This window comes from Galeopterus variegatus, unplaced genomic scaffold (genome assembly GCF_000696425.1).
Source record: "Galeopterus variegatus unplaced genomic scaffold, G_variegatus-3.0.2 Scaffold233, whole genome shotgun sequence".
Lineage (NCBI taxonomy): Eukaryota > Metazoa > Chordata > Mammalia > Dermoptera > Cynocephalidae > Galeopterus > Galeopterus variegatus.
This window is the reverse complement of record NW_007726344.1, coordinates 194,217-212,202: the sequence shown is the minus strand read 5'-3', so window position 1 is coordinate 212,202 and position 17,986 is coordinate 194,217. Positions and strand designations below refer to the sequence as shown.

General features: G+C 46.6%; 1 protein-coding gene across 2 annotated transcripts in view; it reads right to left on the bottom strand.

Moving 5' to 3' along the window:
• Positions 1-233: 233 nt before the first annotated feature.
• PDPK1 (3-phosphoinositide dependent protein kinase 1) overlaps positions 234-17,986 on the bottom strand; it is a 47,048-nt gene continuing 29,295 nt past the window's right edge. For both annotated transcript variants that reach the window (XM_008566270.1, XM_008566271.1), the window contains 3 exons: positions 7,173-7,230; positions 6,251-6,403; positions 234-5,847 (listed from right to left, as the gene is read on the bottom strand). In XM_008566270.1, the coding sequence (XP_008564492.1) occupies positions 5,731-5,847; positions 6,251-6,403; positions 7,173-7,230 (328 nt within the window). In that variant the 3' untranslated portion in view covers positions 234-5,730. The remainder of the gene's footprint in view (positions 5,848-6,250; positions 6,404-7,172; positions 7,231-17,986) is intronic.

Below are 17,986 nucleotides of genomic sequence, written 5' to 3'. Positions count from 1 at the left end.
CGTCCGGCCTTTGATAGTGGCCTCCGAGCTCTGTCCCGCCCACAGGTCCGCCCCCGTAAGGCGCCCGTCCCGGCGTCACGCAGAAGGCGGACGTTCCGGTCCAGAAAAGCGGCCGGCCGTGCTCCCTTCCGGCCGGAGCGGGCCGCGCCGTGGTCCGGGGCACTAGGGCCCGGCCTCGGGTTCGCCGGGCTCGCCCTGTAGCCCCGTTAAAGGAAGAGCCACGCCAGCGAACGTCCACACTCTACATGCTTTTATTACAAGACTACCGAGCATATGAGGAAAATTCATCATTCGGTAACTACACCTAAAGCACAAATATTTGAAAAAGAATAAACACATTCATTAAATTATGATATGATTAAATCATTGACCAAATACAAAATTTATATAATAAAGCCAGAAAAAAAGTTGTAAAATATAGTTTACAATAATTATTCACATTCAAGGCTGTACATCAATACATACAACAACGTGGCCCTGAACATGAACTCAATCCAAATAATTCATATATTAGAATTTAAATAACACAGACTGAACTAGAGGCCAACAATAGCCAGCAAATAACCTTATATAAGAATAAAAATACAAAAGTGTATATCCTAATATCATTGCATTATTTGTTTTCATAAGGTTTTTTTTTGTTGTTTTGTTTTGTTTTTTGCTTTGCCTGTACATCACAGTTACAGCTACAGACCAGGTAGAGAATATTACACATGTGCTAACTGACTGCCACCAACCTGAAAGACAGCTAACATACTATTGATTCATCGTATTTTATGTTGTTAAGGAACGGCCACAGCAGCTCTAAATACTGTAACAATTTAATTTCGCCAACGTCCAATCCAACCTATGGTCATAATAGAGGCTTTCACCAGCAAAATGACCCCTATTCGTAGTAATTCAGCCAGGTGGTTAGACTAGGGTGGGTTACACAGCTAAAAAAGGTTTGCCTTTTGTAAAAAGTTTTCTGTACATAAGTTTGGTGTTTCTTCATATTGAAGAAATGAGCTACAGGGAAAATCCAGGTATACACATAGGCTCATTCAGTTGCCCACCATGGCCATCTCAAAGACAGATAAAACTGCTCTCTGCTGGGAATAGCTTCCTCTCCAGACCAGTTCTCCAAAGGCAGCCTGATATACAACCCTGCCACAGAAGACAGTGCCCCTCATGAGCCTTTGTAAGTGACTCCAGCCCTGATTCAAGGACACTTGCCACGTATGCTGCCTAAGAAGAAAGGGCCACACCCACTTGAGTCACCATCAGTTCACATTAGAAACAAAATGGAAAAAAGTGTATGGCAACAACTCCCACAACATGCTACTTTCACCATATTCACAGCAGCTGCAACCTCTGAAGTCTCAGCAGTGAGCACCCTGGGTCTGTGGACCAGCCAGGGTGCTCACTGCTGAGGGAAGGGTCTCAAGGCATCAGAGGAGGGCAGGAGACGTAATTCTGCACAATTCAGCCATCATCTCTGGTAGTCAAATGGCAATGAGCATGGTGCCTGGAAAAATCTCTCATACATGCTTCCCCTCAGAAGCAATGCAACCCAACTAAAGTGGAGAAATTAAGAATGCAACCAAACTTGGAGGGTCGGGACTTCAAGACAACTAGGCAACCTGCAACACTGTGGGCAGGAAAGGGGGAAGAGAAGGCCTTAAATCCACACCAGCCAGGACAACCACACTATCAACGAAAGAGCCTGGCCACGATGCTCTCCTGAAAGACAAGACCTTCTGACAGGGGTCGGGGGAATGGTCAATGCATTTCTGTTAAACCCAATCATATCTACAGGGTTTCTTTTTCAAGTAGAGCCCTTGCTCTGCTACTGATTCCAAATGGCCCAATGTACTTTGAGTCTGTAAACTTAATAGCAAATCACCCACTAAGCATGTGGCAAGGTCAGTTCATTTTTCATCTCTGCTGACTGTGCAGATGCAAAAAGTACCATTATGGACACAAAGTACAAGATTCTGAAAATATCACCAAACACTTGAAAGCCATCATAGCAGGGATGGAAGAGAACATGCAAGCATAACCGGCTTCTTGCAACGAAAATAAGAAAGGGCTCTTGGAAAGATCTGTCATAAATGGTTTAGCAGTAATGACATTTTAGCATTTAAAAAGGAGCAGTCTTACCCAAACATTCTTTGGAACACACAGCTTTAAACTGAGTTCAGAATCTGTAGGACACAACTAAGGAGGTTCTGTTACCGGAACTCTGAGCATCTAAGCATCAGAGAAAGAGTAGAATCTTTAAAATGAACAATCTCTGACCCCAAAACACCACTTCTAGGGATCTAAGGGGGGAAAAAAATCAGAGTCAAAAATCAAAGATTTATAAGATTATTCATCACAGCATTATTTAAATAGTGAAAAAACAGAAACCATCTAAATGTTTTACAACAAAGAAATGGTGAAAGTATAAAATTTACAACCATTAAACTCTACAATCATTAAAAACACATCTTCGAAGAATTATCCATGATGTGGGAAAATGCTTAAGATAAAATATCATGTGAAAAAAGCTGGATGCAAAATGTATATGTTGTATATTCCCAGTTAAGTCAAAAAAGCAAACAAATGGGGGGGGGGGGCAAGATATAGACCAAAATGTTCACAGTGGTCTTCTCTGAGTGGTGAACCTACAGCTGACTTTTCAGAAATATTAGCTTTAAGAAAGTACAGAATCACCCAGTATGCTGGCACTCTGGTATCTGTGCCCTAGGGCTGTCTCCGCAATTCCTTCAGGCATGGGCCACAAATATTAGTGACCCAGGAGGACTAGACTAGGTGAGGTTCCTGCCAGCTTTGGTACGACTACATGAACCATCTCTCCCAAAGCAGATTTTTAACAAGACTCCACCAAGTTAAGGTTTAGAATGGTAGTCGCACTGTGGTGCCCTTCCCTGGGGTGGAGAAGCATAGCACGCCACACAGGGACTGCTGCTGCCCTAGCTGGGACCACAGAAAAAGGGGAGGACACCACCATCAAATCCAGCTTCCTCTGCATCCCCAGAGAAAGTCAACACACAGCAGGCAGTCTGGGCTGATTGCGACCACAGCCTCCTAGCAGCCGCCTTCCCCTCTGAGCCCAGAAGCCCCCTCTCAGTAAGACACATGACTCCTGGATCTACTAAACAGCAGGGTATTATTTTTCTCTTCTTGGATAAACCCACATTTCTATTCCCATGTATGTATATCTTCTATGTATACAGACTGACATCCACGTCCCTGTCTCAGAACCTAAGGCACCTGCATGCCGGGTGATGGGCCGGATAAAACAAAAATTGATAGAAGTGCAGGGTAAGAAAATGCATGGGCCTCCAAAAAAAAAAAAAAGGAAAAAAGGGACTCCAAGTGAAGAGAAAGGCAAGCCATGAGAGAGAAGGGCACGGCTGTTACTAGCTCGGGCAGGGGCAGTCATTTTAGCTGTCGGCTGTGAGCTCAGCTCTGAACCCCTAATTCTGTGGTTTTGGAGGTTAAGACGAAGCTTGTCGGTAAGCCCAGGAGGTAGTGGCGCTATCCAGAGGGAAGAACGCAACAGAAGATTCTCCCCAAGCAGCCCAGCCAGGCCTCAGCTCTGCTTGTTTCCCTGTAACCAGATGCCCAGGACAGACTCATCCCTGTGCCTGTATGTGCGGGGAGGCAAGGCAGGAAGCCACTCTCGCACACACAGATGCGGGATGTGCTGAGGAAGGTAAAGCAGCATGAAAGGGAGTTAAGCCTGAACAGCAGTTCCTGAAAGAAACGGCCAAGCGACTCACAACACAGTCAAGCCTTTTCAAAAGCTTGGTGGGGGGAGGGGGGCGCAGCCTCCGCCTGAGCCCAGGGCATCCTGCTCCCTGGAGCACCCAAGGGCAGGTGCGGCAATGCCGGGCTTGAAGCTCCCACACAGCAGTAGACAAGACCAGGCAGACACTGCCAGGGACGCCTCTGTCCCTTCACCACCCCTGCTGATGGAATGCCTATCTGCACACACAAAACCCTCCCCCAACCCCCAAGTTCAAAAAGAGCCATTCATCATTAAAACTGAGAATCTTTTTTCTTGATTTGGACCTGCCTGGCACAACCAATGGGTCACTTGAGATAGGCGGGGGGACAGGGAGAGGTGGGGAGTCTTTTCTGAGTGGGCCTTTTGCTGGTGCCTTTGTGAAAGTCTATGGAAATGGCAAAGTTGTTCATCCCCTGGGGACATGCGGGTCAGAAGTGTGTCTGAACAGCCTGCGAAGGCAGAGGTACCACTCCTCTCCACCAGGGATCAAGGGCTGTCCCCCAGGTACAACTGGGCAGGGAGAGGAAGGGCCAGCCGAGGAGCGCCCTCTGCCCAGGGAGTATCCAAGCCAAGCCAAAGACGGGCACACTGAGCCATCTCATCAGGCAGCGGTGCGCGGCGCTAAAGCAGCAAAGAGAAAGACTTGGACTGGCAGAGGCGGCCAGGAGGCCAGCTCAGGTGGGAGTATGCTGTCCTCACCTCCTGCACACAGTGAGGACGCTCTCTTCTGGGCAAAAGGCCCAATTCCTATGGGAGCAGATGGCCCACAACATGAGAAGCCTTTTATATTTTCAGTGCAGAGATGTAGAAACTCTGAACTAGCTCTGAGAAATGCTTAACCCCAACATGAGACGGGTGTGTGGGCCACTGGGCACTGGCGTTCCCCAGTGCTGTCAGCAGGAGACTGAGGCATCCTGAACCTGCTGATGGCGGGATTCTCTCTGACCCCCCTGACCTATCGGGGAGGTCTGCACATTTAAACCTTTCAGGAGACTCTTGGGAAGGGCCGAGGCCTCACTCCACAAAGAGGCCAGCAGGCCGTCTGCTCTGGCTGGCGTCTCCACAGCACCTTCTTGTCTCACCCAGGCACGGGGCAGGATTCTCTCATACAACCACCCAGCTGGGTGCCAAGTGGTCACACTTGTGACATCGCCCCTCCCGCACATGAGCTCGATTTCCAGCCCAGAGATGGACACTGCTCAGTGGGACAAGGAAGCTGAGCCCCTGATGGGGCCTCCAACCGCAGCAGCCTGATCCGCTCATCACCTTGATGCCCTGCTTACTGCTCACCACGCGAAGTGTGCTGCCAGCAAGGACCACAGAATTCTGCCACCACCAGAGCTATGCCAGGAGGCACCTGAGGGGCCCGGCCGCAGCTCATGGGCCATAAATTAGGGACACAAGAAAGAGAGCACGTACAAAAGCAAAGAACCCTCCCACCCATAGGGCCAGTGGCCATCCCCACAGAGGTGTGTACAAGCTCCCTCCCTCGTGAAGAGTTCCATCGTCATCTGGGGGGCAGAAAGAGCCAAAGACACACTGGGTCCCTTTGGCCCCAGCAGGACCAGCAGTGATCAGGGTGCGAGAACAGAGTGCAGCGAATGGTTCTGATGCTGGGTTCTGAAGCAGGCAACACCAGGTCTGTCAATTGGTCTGGGCAGGAACGGGCTGACATGCATGGAGCTGGGTTCCACAGCACCGAGGACACATGGAAGCCTCCACAGAGCACAGAGAGCAAGCAAAGCAACCCTGAATTCCTTTTTGTTATTGGTTTTGTTCTTTGTGTGGGTGGGTATTTTTTCCTTCTCTTTTAAATAAAAAAGCTGCAAGGTTTCCGCTGTCTGCGTTCCCCTTGAGATGGTTGGCAGGTGGTCTGGAAGCGTCCCGGATGGCAGCCGAGTGCGCTGGAGCAGGTGTCCTGGCAGCAAAGAGCAGCCCAGCTGTGGGCCGGGTCACTGCACGGCAGCGTCCTGGTGGCTCTGGTATCGCTGCCTCCAAACCTCGTGGATCTTTCTGCACCACTTGTGAGCATTCCCACTTGGATCCATCAGGTAATACGTCCTGTTAGGCTGCAGAGACAGAAGCCATTTAATGTTCTCAAGGGAGTCCCACCAAAACCCACCGACCTATGAGGGGTAGGCACCATCCCATCCTGCTGCCAGCCACTTCAAGTACCTTCTGGAAGCATGTGACAGTGGGTTTTGTCACTCCACACATGTGCAGAAATTAAACATACAGGCAAATGACCCACCTTTCTACGTCACTCCCAAACTGAAAGCAAGCACAGAGTGTCTCTCGGCCCACCTTGGGACTGAGCCATTAATGTGGGGGGCTCTGGGACATGGGAAAGGGGGAGACAGCTGTCCTGGATGACCCCAGCTGCTCCCTCTGGTCAAACACTTGGATGCTTCCAACAGAGGCGCAAAGGCCTCTGACTACCCCATAAATGAGAATCCTTATGAACAGACTCACCGTGTGGACAAAGAAAGTTTTAAAGTTCTTAGCCTCTGGTCGGAGCTCTTGTGACCATGGAATTTCTCCTTTCAGGACTTTGTTGACAGGATCCACATAGTATAAGTGTGGCCCTTCTGTGAGCAACAACTGTCGTCGTCGTGCAAATAAGCCCTGATACAAAAACAGAAAAAAAGACCCTGCTCATGAATGCTCAGAAGCAGGTACCGACAGCACTGCTGCCTCTGAAGCAGCACTGTCCCTTAAAGTAGTGCAGGGCACAGGGACCACCACCAGCCCAGGCTCTCAGGTCAGTGAGATGGCAGCACAGACCCTGCTGCTGAGCTAATACAGACGGCTCTGTGCACCGTCAGGGCCTCTGCTTCCCTAACCCTCAGCTCCTCTCTGAGGCCCTCGGTGGCCAGGCTAAGCCCACCTGCGTGGAGATTCTCATTCCTGGAGGAGGCATGGCCAAGAATGAGGTCAGAAGCCTGCGCTTAAAAGGGGCCCATGTCAGCACATGGAGTTTGATATTTTCTGGCACAATTAATCCATTTAATACACAAAACATAATAAAAAGCACCCCCTAAATGTTTTTAGAATACTTCTAATGAAGTATTACACTGCACACTGGGATGTCAGACATGGCCACCTCACCCTGACAGGAGGCTGCTTGGGGATCAGAACGAGGCTCCAGGTCAGTCTCAAGGCTGCAGCTCTGCTCTTCCGCTCACTGCCTGCCTGTGAGCTCCCAAGCTGCTTCCCCGACTGGAATACATCTTCCTTAGCTATTAAATCTATAGATAATCTCTAAAAAGTGAACCAAGATGAAGGATACTACGTCCAACAAGTCCTGGCAGGAACCAGAAGAAGGCGGCCCAGCCGCGAGTCAGAGCGGGAGGAGGACGGAGACCCACGTGACAGACAGCAGGAACTGACTCACCTTTCGCTTATCCACGGGGCCCATTTTTAGTATTAAATTATTTTCTACAAACTGGTGCCTACAAGAAGAAGAAAACAAGAATGAGACATTCACATGAGAATCACAGACAAGAATTCTCCAAACTCCCTCAGGCACAGCAACATTAACTGCTGGCCCTCGCAGCTCCAGCCTTGCTTCAGCATCAGGAGGAAACTCCAAACATAACTGAGCACATAAGCGCCCACCGCCACAAGGAACATTTAGTCCATATTTGGACCAGAGTCTACAGACACCAGAAATAGGGCCTGTTGTTATCTCCCAGCTGGCAGCGTCCACACAGCAGTGCCACAGAACTGAGCAGGTAACACACATGCCATCATCACCCTAACAAAACAGCAGCAAGAGGCACAGGGCTCTCCAAAAGGTGGATGCCACTAGGACAAGACTGTCATCCTTCAGTCACCACCCCCAGCTGAGACCCCTGGATTCAGGGCTCAGAATCCACTGAGTAGTTTAGAACCACAAGTCTCTGAAAGACCTCAGCTGGACTTGGCTTAAGAACACCTTATCTGTATTTCTACCAAAGTAAGAAAAGATTTTTATGCAAATGTGGCAGGAATTTGGTAATAAAACACTTTTATTCAAATATGGAAGGAATTTCGAAGAGAAAGTTTCAAATACAGGCTTTGATTTTAACACACATTGTTAACAAGTACTCATTTTTGATTCCTAAGAGTTTAAAAGATTGTTTTAATGCCCACAGGTCACCTCATTTGGTGAAAGCTGACAGTTACTGGTTTATGTTCCATCTGCTTTTACTGAAATTCCTGATCTGAGGTTCTACCATAGAAATGCTGTTTTATATTTGAAAAAGGCTTAAGATAAGAATGTAAATATCTAAGCACATCCAAAGGCTTCCCACACACCCCTCAGGGCCAGGAGCAATTGTATGCACACTGGCTGAGCTGATGGAGTGACATTCTCCCACCTGCCAAGCTTAACTGGCCTCACAGTCTGACCCACCCTAACCTTACCAGAACAATACCCAGGCCACAGAGCCACCTGGGCCCTATGCGGCCTCATCACTGAGGGCCTAGCCTCAAGTACACAAACTACACAGCACCATGTGGGTTTTAAAAACAACTAGGAGGGCCGGCCCGGTGGCGCACTGGATAGTGCGCCGCTTGGAAAGCGCGGCGGCGCTCCCGCCCGAGGGTTCGGATCCCACATGCAGACCAGTTCCGCTCGCTGGCTGAGCGAGGCGCGGGAGCGACGCCGAGGGTTGCAATCCCATTGCCGGTCCCCGGTCCGGTGCGGGGCAACACTGAGGGTTGCGATCCGTTGCCGGACACGGAAAAAAAAGACAAAAAGACAAAAAAAAAAAAAAAAACAACAACTAGGAGTGCTGGCCTGTTAGCTCACTTGGTTGGAGCCTGGTGTTGATGACAAACACCAAGGTCAAGGGTTCAGATCCCCTACTGGCTAGCCACCAAAAATAAGCAAATAAATAAAAATATAAATAAATAAAAACAACTAGGCATCTGAAGGAGAAGTGTGCTTTGGCCTATATGAGGGAATGCATAATACCTCCCTCCCAAACAAGGACTTAAGACAAAGAGAAAGAAATCAAGGAGATTTTTGAAAAGATGTAATGAAGAGTATCTACTGCAGCACAGAAAGTACAAAGCATGAAAATAAATATGTGGATAAAACCATGGAGCCAACAGGAAGCCCATGCCGACAGATGGGCCTTGCCATGCTGGGCTGAGGGCACTGGAGGGAGGTCCCTCCTGGTGCCCTCATGATGCACCAACGTTAAGTGTCAGCCAGATGAGAGAAAGAGGGTTTAAATACTAAATCAAGCAAGAGAAGAACTGGAAGAAAAAGATAATGGGATATTCCTCAAGCCTACATGGGAGGGGTAACAGAAGCTGAAAGCAAAAGCAGCCCCCACACACCAAGCGACAGACCTGACTCCATGGGAACAAAACCTCTAACTACAAAAATAACCAAGATAACAGGCAAGCAGGCTGTAAAAGATTTTCAGCAAATACAACCTACAAAGTCCAACATCGTACTCCACAGAACGAACACTAAGTGCCACTGAAGGCTTAAACCTCCACAGAACTTTGAACAAAGGCCACAAACTGGAAATCCCCCAAACAGGAATTAGGTGACATGAAAAAATTCTCAATGGCCCTAAATAAGGAAATGGAATTGAGCCCAGTCTCACTGTTCCACTGGGACATGCTGCTATGTGAGTACTGTTCTCAGTTGTTGCCTGTGACCTGAAATGAGATGTACTGAAAAAGCCATTTGGAAATACGTACTGAGAAGTAACCTCACTTCCAGAAATCCACCCTAAGAAAGAAAAAAGACAAGGCGCACAGAGATGTTCACAGCAGGAGTACTGACACCAGTGAAACCAAAGCTCTGTACGTGGCTCAGTGATAGTTCTCACACCAGAGAGAGGCAGGCAAACCCCTTCCTATCCCCTGCAGAGTGAGGATCCCACAAGACAGGCACCTGCCCCTCTGCTCCCAGCCTCTCCCATGGGTGAAAACAATCCCTGCACTGTGGCCCAGGAGTCAGACCGCCCAGGGGTGGACAGAGACAGGCCAATGAAGTACCATTTGTAGCATAAGCACCAGAGCCCATTCATTTAGCTAATTAGCCAATTAGCTTACAACATGTTCCCAATTATGTATCTACTTCGAAAAGTGTAAGTGCTCAAAGGAACAATTTTGATTTTTTACTTCCCCAAACAGGCAACCTCTCCCACAACCTCTGCAGGGGCTGAGGGTCACATGACTTGTCCACAGTCCATTCACAAGGGGCAATCACATAAAAGCTCCCATTTCCCAATTCCAATGCCAAGGCTCTCCTCCTCTTCCATCCCCCTATCTAGACCCCCAAAAGACCGCATTCAAGGATCCAAGCCCAGGCCAGCAGCAGAGCACACAGAGCCCCTGAGAGCACAGCAAGGCTGCCCATGCAGAGGTGGCTTTTCTGACCCTTCAAAGGTCCTGCCACACTTGGCCTCTACTCAGTGAGGAAAGAGCCAGGGGTGGTGGCTGATGGGCCACTGACCTGCTCTAAAATGCCAGCTTCCCAACCTCCAGATCACAGCACTCTCAAACTTATGGAAGACCCCAAAGAGCTTTCTATCTCTGGGTTATTTTGATCAATATGCTCTATGTGGAAAATTTAAACCGAGACATTTTCAAATACTTTAACTCATTAAAAAATAAATCCATTACACATTAATAACATCTTGATTAAAAGATAACTATTTTCCCAAACAAAAATAATTAATGAGGAGAGTGGCATTGCTGCACACTCTGCCAAACTTGGTGATGTCTTTCTTCTCAGAAGAGAGCTGGGTGCCACATCTGCCCATGCCTGCACCCTGTGGCAATCTGTCATTGAGGCTCAGGTATGTGGAAAAAACCCAGCCCCACTCAGACATATAATTGGAAAAGGGAGGAGTATTTTTATAGCCTTTTAAGATACTTGTGGATATTCTTCTTTGATAATACATCAAAACTCAACGAGTAGTAGTTTCTTAAAGGTTAAATGAAAGATGGAACTTGAATCCATAACAATGAATTTTTCACACTCTGTGACATTAAAATCCTTCAATCTACTTGCACTTTGAACGGATCTTCTACTCTTAATGGTCTTACAGTGCCATATGTCGGTTATCTGGAAAATACTGGTTCACTGAGTTATGGAGAGCTTCCAAGTGTTGCAATATTTTCACTCTATAATATCAACAAATCAATTATTAATATCGCTACATATCTCCTCAAATAAAGTTTTTGAAGCACTGGGAAGATGTCAAGTTCACAGTGACAGAAAGTCTTCCAAAATTCCAATTTTCACTCAAAGGTTTCAATTTTATAATGGATATAAATACTAGAAGCTATTTTCTTCCAAGTGTCAAGCTCATTTTGATCATTTCAAGAAAAATGTTGGCCAAACAGCCACGTCTGCATAAACGGTTTGCCTGTAAGTCTGACTTCCCCATGAAGACAGCACCCCATGAGGGAACAGCCAGTGATGACACCAGCTCCTAAGGATGGCAGTCACCCTCGGGTGTACAGCACAGGGGCTTTACTTCCCATTCTGTCACACAGAGCACTGATAAAAGTCATCACTTTAAATGAATATTCAGAAGTGAAATGGGCTTCTTTTCTCCTCCCTCTTGCTGTGAGCAAGGGCTGTGCACAGCTGATGTCGCCTGCTGCTGCTGGACGCCTTGGCCTCGCAGCGTGCTCAGATGTTCCACGCCATCAGTGCAAACAAGAACACATTTGTTCCAGAGCCAATCATGAAGATGCAAACAGCTACTCCACACTTGAACTCTTCTAGCACCATCTCTGCTGGGGGTGACACCCGAGGAGTCCAGTCCTGTTTGCAGATTCATCCATTTGTAAGGCAAAGGCGCAACTCAGCAGCAGAGACATTAAATCCCTCTTCCTGTGTGCAGTCACATCTTTAATGCATGGAGACACTGTCAGTCAGCCACCGAGTGGCCCCTCCAGCCTCCACAAGCAGCTTTTCTATATGAGCTTCAGTGGCTTTTTAATTTCTAATTTCAAAAGCTGTAACAAACAATATTTGGCTTTTAAAAAGCTCATGACGGGGCTGGCCCGGTGGCACACTCGGTAGAGTGCGGCGCTTGGGAGCGCGGCAGCGCTCCTGCCGAGGGTTCGGATCCCATATAGAGACCGGTCCGCTCACTGGTTGAGTGTGGTGCGGGCGCGACACTGAGGGTTGCGATCCCATTACCGGTCACGAAAAAAGACAAAAAGGAAAAAAAATAAAGCTCATGACATATGCATTAAAAATTTTTTTTTAATGTAAAATATTCCTTTTACATTTAAAAATTCCATTATCTTTAAAACCTTAAATGATTGGTCTCAAAATCATGTTGCAACTTAACTGGCACCATGAAACTGTGTTCTGTTGACAGACATGAAAAGGCAAAGTATTAACATCTATACAACAAAAGGAAAGACAGCCTTTATCCTATGTTTTGTCTCGTATTTACAATTTTGCCCAATTTCTCTGCAGCAGACCCTTCTCTTCCATGAGCCAGAGAACTCTAATATGTCAGTTTCTTCTTCTCAGCATCTTTAGACTTAGGTGGTGCTGTTGTAGGTTGAGATAGCAAGTCTTCTCCCTTTCTAAGTCAATCGTCTACACTTAAATATAAAATTTATATTATAAATACTATTTTATTTTACAATAAAAGAGTATTAAAATCTTTAGTAATGGGGGCCGGCCCTGTGGCACACTGCTACAGTGCGCCGCTTGGGAGCGCAGCGGCGCTCCCGCCGAGAGTTCGGATCCTACATACAGACCGGCCGCTCACTGGCTGAGCGAGGTGCGGGCGCAACACCGAGGGTTGAGATCCCGTTGCCGGTCCTGGCCCGGTAGGGGCGCGACACTGAGGGTTGCTATCCGTTGCCGGTCACAAAAAAAAAAAGGAAAAAAAAAAATCTTTAGTAATGGTTTCAGATAAAAGTTAGGAAAATTTTTGAGAAATTATTTATTATTATTGCAAAACAAGTCAACAAAGTGTACTTATTACTTGTACTTCCATGAGGCACAAGGAAAACCTCAGGATTTCAAAGCAATGATTTACTGAATGATACAAAGTTACAGAGATCATAGCAGGTAAAACTAACGATAGGAAGAGCTCAACTTTAAGAACAAACATTATTCTCTAACAATGCACATATTTATACCAAAAACCTACTACTGTAGAAAATCCTAGAAAAGAACAAACACCTTCCATTAGCCAAAGTGATAATGTCGAGCCAACAATTCAGAGCCACTGAAAATCCCACTGTACAAGCATTCTCACAGAGAACAAGAGTTTAGAGGGAAGGATCGTTGTAGCATTATTACAGAATTTGTCTTGACCTTGCAAAGAACGAGGTGCTTGAAGATCTCCCACCGGCCAAATAAGATATCCCTCAAGCTCTCCACAGTCACCAGTTTCCAAACGGGCCTGAAATCTGGAGGAAAACGGAGGAAGCAAGCAGGAGGACACTGAAGCACCTGGACCCAAACTGAGTATCTCTAAAAACAGCCACAGACACAGGCACAGCTACACAGTGCTTCTCAGCGGGGCTCTGCAGAGAAAGAGCTCCCAACCAAGCCCCGAAGAGCCCAGCACACATAGGCACCTAGAAAGCTCTTGCACAGCACCCGGTGCACACCTGCCTGGACGTGTGGCCCGGCACTTTCAAACCGTTCTAATCAAAACCCTTCTCTCCTGCTGGGTATATACTGATATCCCTGGTAATACCACTTTAGCAAACAGTGAGTTAAAGGACAAGTATAAACTCCCTAGAACTGCAGATTCCTTCTGCTGGTCAACATCTTTCACTCAGTTTTTCTGGTACAATAATTTCTATGGTACAAAAATCCCCAGCCTTACCCACAAGCTGCTTCTCACTCTGCACGCACACTTGGAAAGTGCCTGAGAGCTCGCCTCCCCTGCTCTCTTGTGCTACTGTGAAATATATATTTGGTCTTCATCTCATTTCCTGAAATACAACTTCTAAAATCCTTAGAATCTCCAAAGTGCTGTCTTTTTGTATGCTAACAAGCTAACTGGTAGATAGTAGCCCCTAGGTAGCCTCAGAATGGGCACTGGTCACCAGAAAGACCAAGGCAAGATTACAGGGTTGGGACTTTGAGCCCCACCCCCAACCTCCAGGGAGGGAAGCGGGGCTGAAGGTCAAGTTGATCACAATGGCCAATGATTTACTCAACCATGTCTACGTAATGAAGCCTCCATAAAAACCCAAGAGCACAGGGTTTGGGAAGATGCCAGAGAGCTTAACACTTGGAGGTTCCTGGAGGGTGCGACACCAGGGAAGGTTTGGAAGCTCCATGCACCTTACCCCATACCTCACCCTGTGCATCTCTTCATCTGTATCCTTAGTAACAAACTTTATAATAAAGCGGTAGGGCGAGGTGAGGCCTCAGCTCAGGCAGGGGGGTATCAGCACCAGGCCCCGCCATGGCCGCGTCCGAGCTCTACACAAAGCCATTGTAGAGGACACGAGGAGCTTGAGTGTCCTGTGGAGAGAGTGGGAGGCCAGGCCATGAATTTGGGAGATGGTTTAAAGCTTGAAACTGAATTACTGGATGGAAAAGCCAAGCTAATATTGTCTCCATATGAACATATATCAAAAATTTCTGTGAAGCAACTGGATTCCCAGCCTGGCCTAGTGCGCTCGGAGCAGGGAGACGTCCGGCAGGGGAGGTGGGAACTCCATGGGGACCACACTGCTGCCACACAATCCAGCAGCCCGGCCCAATGCGTATGGAGCACAGAGATGTACAGCAAGGGAGACAGAAGCTCCGTAGAGTCCACACACCCTGTGGCGGGGCCGCCGCCGTGCGATCCATCAGCAGGTAGGCCTCACCACCGCCACCCGGCTCCATCCCAAGCCTGGCCTAGCGTGCACAGACCAGGGAAACATCCTGCAGGGGAAGGGGAAGCTCTGCAGAGATCACACGCTCTGCGGTGCCTCGGCGCATCCCAGTAGCTCAGGCCAGAGCGCATGGAACAGGGAGAAGCCCAGCACGGGAGGTGGAAGCTCCGCAGAGACTGCACACCCTGCCATACCGCCCCGTGATACAGCAGCCTGGCAGAGTCCAAGCTGACCAGAGAGGTGGCTCCCCGGAGAGGCCAAAGACCCAAGGCAACCATATACACAAGGCACTAGTGGCCAACTGAGCAGTCACTGACGTAGCCATACCAAATTGGCAACCACAGCAACATCTTAGTCAGTCAATAGTCTCAAATCTGAGGACTGTGAAACCCCCTGCCACAATGAATAAACATCAAAGAAAAAATACCAGAAATACGAAAAATCAAGAAAGTACACCACTAAAGGATAATAACTCTCAAGGTCTAGATCCAATAGAACAAGAAGCCCTTGAAATGACTGACAAGGAATTTCGAGTGATAATTCTAAGGAAACAATGAGACACAAGAAAACTCAGCTAGACAACATGATGAAACGAGGAAAAGTATACAGGACCTGAAAAAGGAAATATACAAGGAAATCAATGCCCTGAAAAAAAATGTAGCAGAACGTGCTGAACTGAAGAAGTTATTCAGCGAAATAAAACACACAACGGAGAGTTTAACCAGCGGAAATCAATGCCCTGAAAAAAAAACTGTAGCAGAACTTGCTGAACTGAAGAAGTTATTCAGAAAAATATAAAACACAATGGAGAGTTTAACCAGCAGGCTTGCGGAAGTTCAAGAAAGAACTTCTGAACTTGAAGATGGGCTGTTTGAAATAGAACAAGCAGACAAATAAAAAAAAGAATCAAAGGCATTGAAGAAAATCTGAGAGAGATATCAGACAACTTTAAGTGCTCAAATATCCGAGTCATGAGTATTCCAGAAGGGGAGGAAAAAGGACATTGCATTGAAAACATATTCAACAAAATAGTGGCAGAAAACTTCCCGGGTATAGGAAAAATCACAGATATTCAGATCCAGGAAGCTCAACGATCTCCAAACGTATTCAACCCAAAAAGGTCTTCTCCAAGACACGTTATAGTCAAACTGGCAAAACTCAGAGACAAAGACTCTTAAAAGCTGTGAGAGAAGCAACAAATCACCTATAAGGGAGCCCCAGTCAGGCTAACATCAGACTTTTCATCACAAACCCTAAAAGCCAGAAAGGAATGGGATGATATATTTAAAATACTAAAAGACAGAGATTGTCAGCCAAGAATACTCTACCCTGCGAGGCTATCCTTCCGAAATGAAGGGCAAATAGTACATTTCTCAGACAAACAAAAGCTGCAGGAGTTCACCACCACACGACCACCCTTACAAGGAATTCTCAAGGGAGTACAGCCACTGCCATAAAAACCCAAGAAAAATCAAAACCCACTAGTATAATAAAAATGGCATTCATGAAGAGAAAACAAACAAAAAGGCTATCTATAACCTAAGGAACCAACAAACACAGAAAACAAACAGTAAATCAGAAAGCAAGGAACAAAAGACACCTAAGACAACCAAACAATAATCAATAAAATGCTAGGAATAAATCAACACCTTTCAATCAATAACAACTCTTAATGTAAAGGGTTTAAATTCCCCAATCAAAAGACACAGATTGGCTGACTGGATTAGAAAGGTGGACCCAACTATATGCTGCCTACAAGAGACCCACCTCACCCATAAAGACTCACATAGACTAAGAGTGAAAGGATGGAAAAAGATCTTCCATGCAAACAGAAAAGAAAAACGAGCTGGAGTAGCTATTCTTATATCTGACAAAATTGACTTTAAACTAAAAACCATAAAAAGAGATAATGAGGGTCACTACATAATGATAAAAGGACTGATCTATCAAGAAGACATAACAATCATAAATATATATGCACCCAATGTTGGAGCAGCCAGATTTATAAAACAACCTCTATTAGACCTAAAGAAGGAAATAGACACTAATATCATAATAGCAGGGGACCTGAACACCCCACTCTCAATATTGGACAGAACATCTAGGCAAAAGAATCAGCAGAGAAACATAAGATCTTAACAATACTCTAGACCAATTGGACTTGGCAGATATCTATAGAACATTCCAGCCAACAACCTCAGAATATTCATTTTTCTCATCAGCACATGGATCATTCTCCAGGATAGATCACATACTAGGTCACAAATCAAGTCTCAACAAATTCAAAAAAATCGGAATTATCCCATGTATTTTCTCAGACCACAATGGACTAAAATTAGAAATCAATAACAAGGGCCAGCCCGGTGGCGCACTGCTACAGTTCGCCGCTTGGGAGGATCCCACATACAGACCGGTTCCCGCTCACTGGCTGAGCGAGGTGCGGGCGCGACACCAAGGGTTGCGATCCCGTTGCGGGTCCCGGTCCGGTACGGGCACGACACTGAGGGTTGCGATCCGTTGCCGGACACGAAAAAAGACAAAATGGAAAAAAAAAAAGAAAGAAATCAATAACAAACGAAATTCTGGAAACTATACAAACACATGGAAATTAAACAGCATTCTACTTAATGACATATGAGTCCAAGAAGAAAGCAAGCAGGAAATCAAAAAATTTATTGAAACTAATGGAAATAATGATACATCATACCAAAACCTGTGGAATACTGCAAAAGCAGTATTTAGGGGGAAATTTATTGCATTAAATGCTTACCTCAGAAGAATGGAGGGGCCGGCCCGGTGGCGCACTGCTACAGTGCGCCGCTTGGGAAGCACAGCGGCGCTCCCGCCGAGGGTTCGGATCCCACATACAGACCAGCCGCTCACTGGCTGAGCGAGGTGCGGGTGCAACACCGAAGGTTGCAATCCCGTTGCCGGTCCCGGTCCGGTACGGGCGCGACACTGAGGGTTGCGATCCGTTGCCGGTCACGAAAAAAGACAAAAAGGAAAAAAAAAAAGAAGAAGAATGGAAAGATGGCGAGTGAATAACCTAACACTTCACCTTAAAGAAAGGGGAAGAGACTGCCTCTTTAGCAAATGGTGGTGGGAGAACTGGATATCAATATGCAGGAGAATAAAACTAGACCTATACCTTTCACCATACACTAAAGTCAACTCAAAATGGATTAAAGAATTAAATATACACCCTGAAACAATAAAACTTCTTAAGGAAAACATAGGAGAAACACTTCAGGAAATAGGACTGTACACAGATTTCATGAATATGACCCCAAAAGCACGAGCAACCAAAGGAAAAGTAAACAAATGGGATTATATCAAACTAAAGAGCTTCTGCACAGCAAAAGAAACAATTAACAG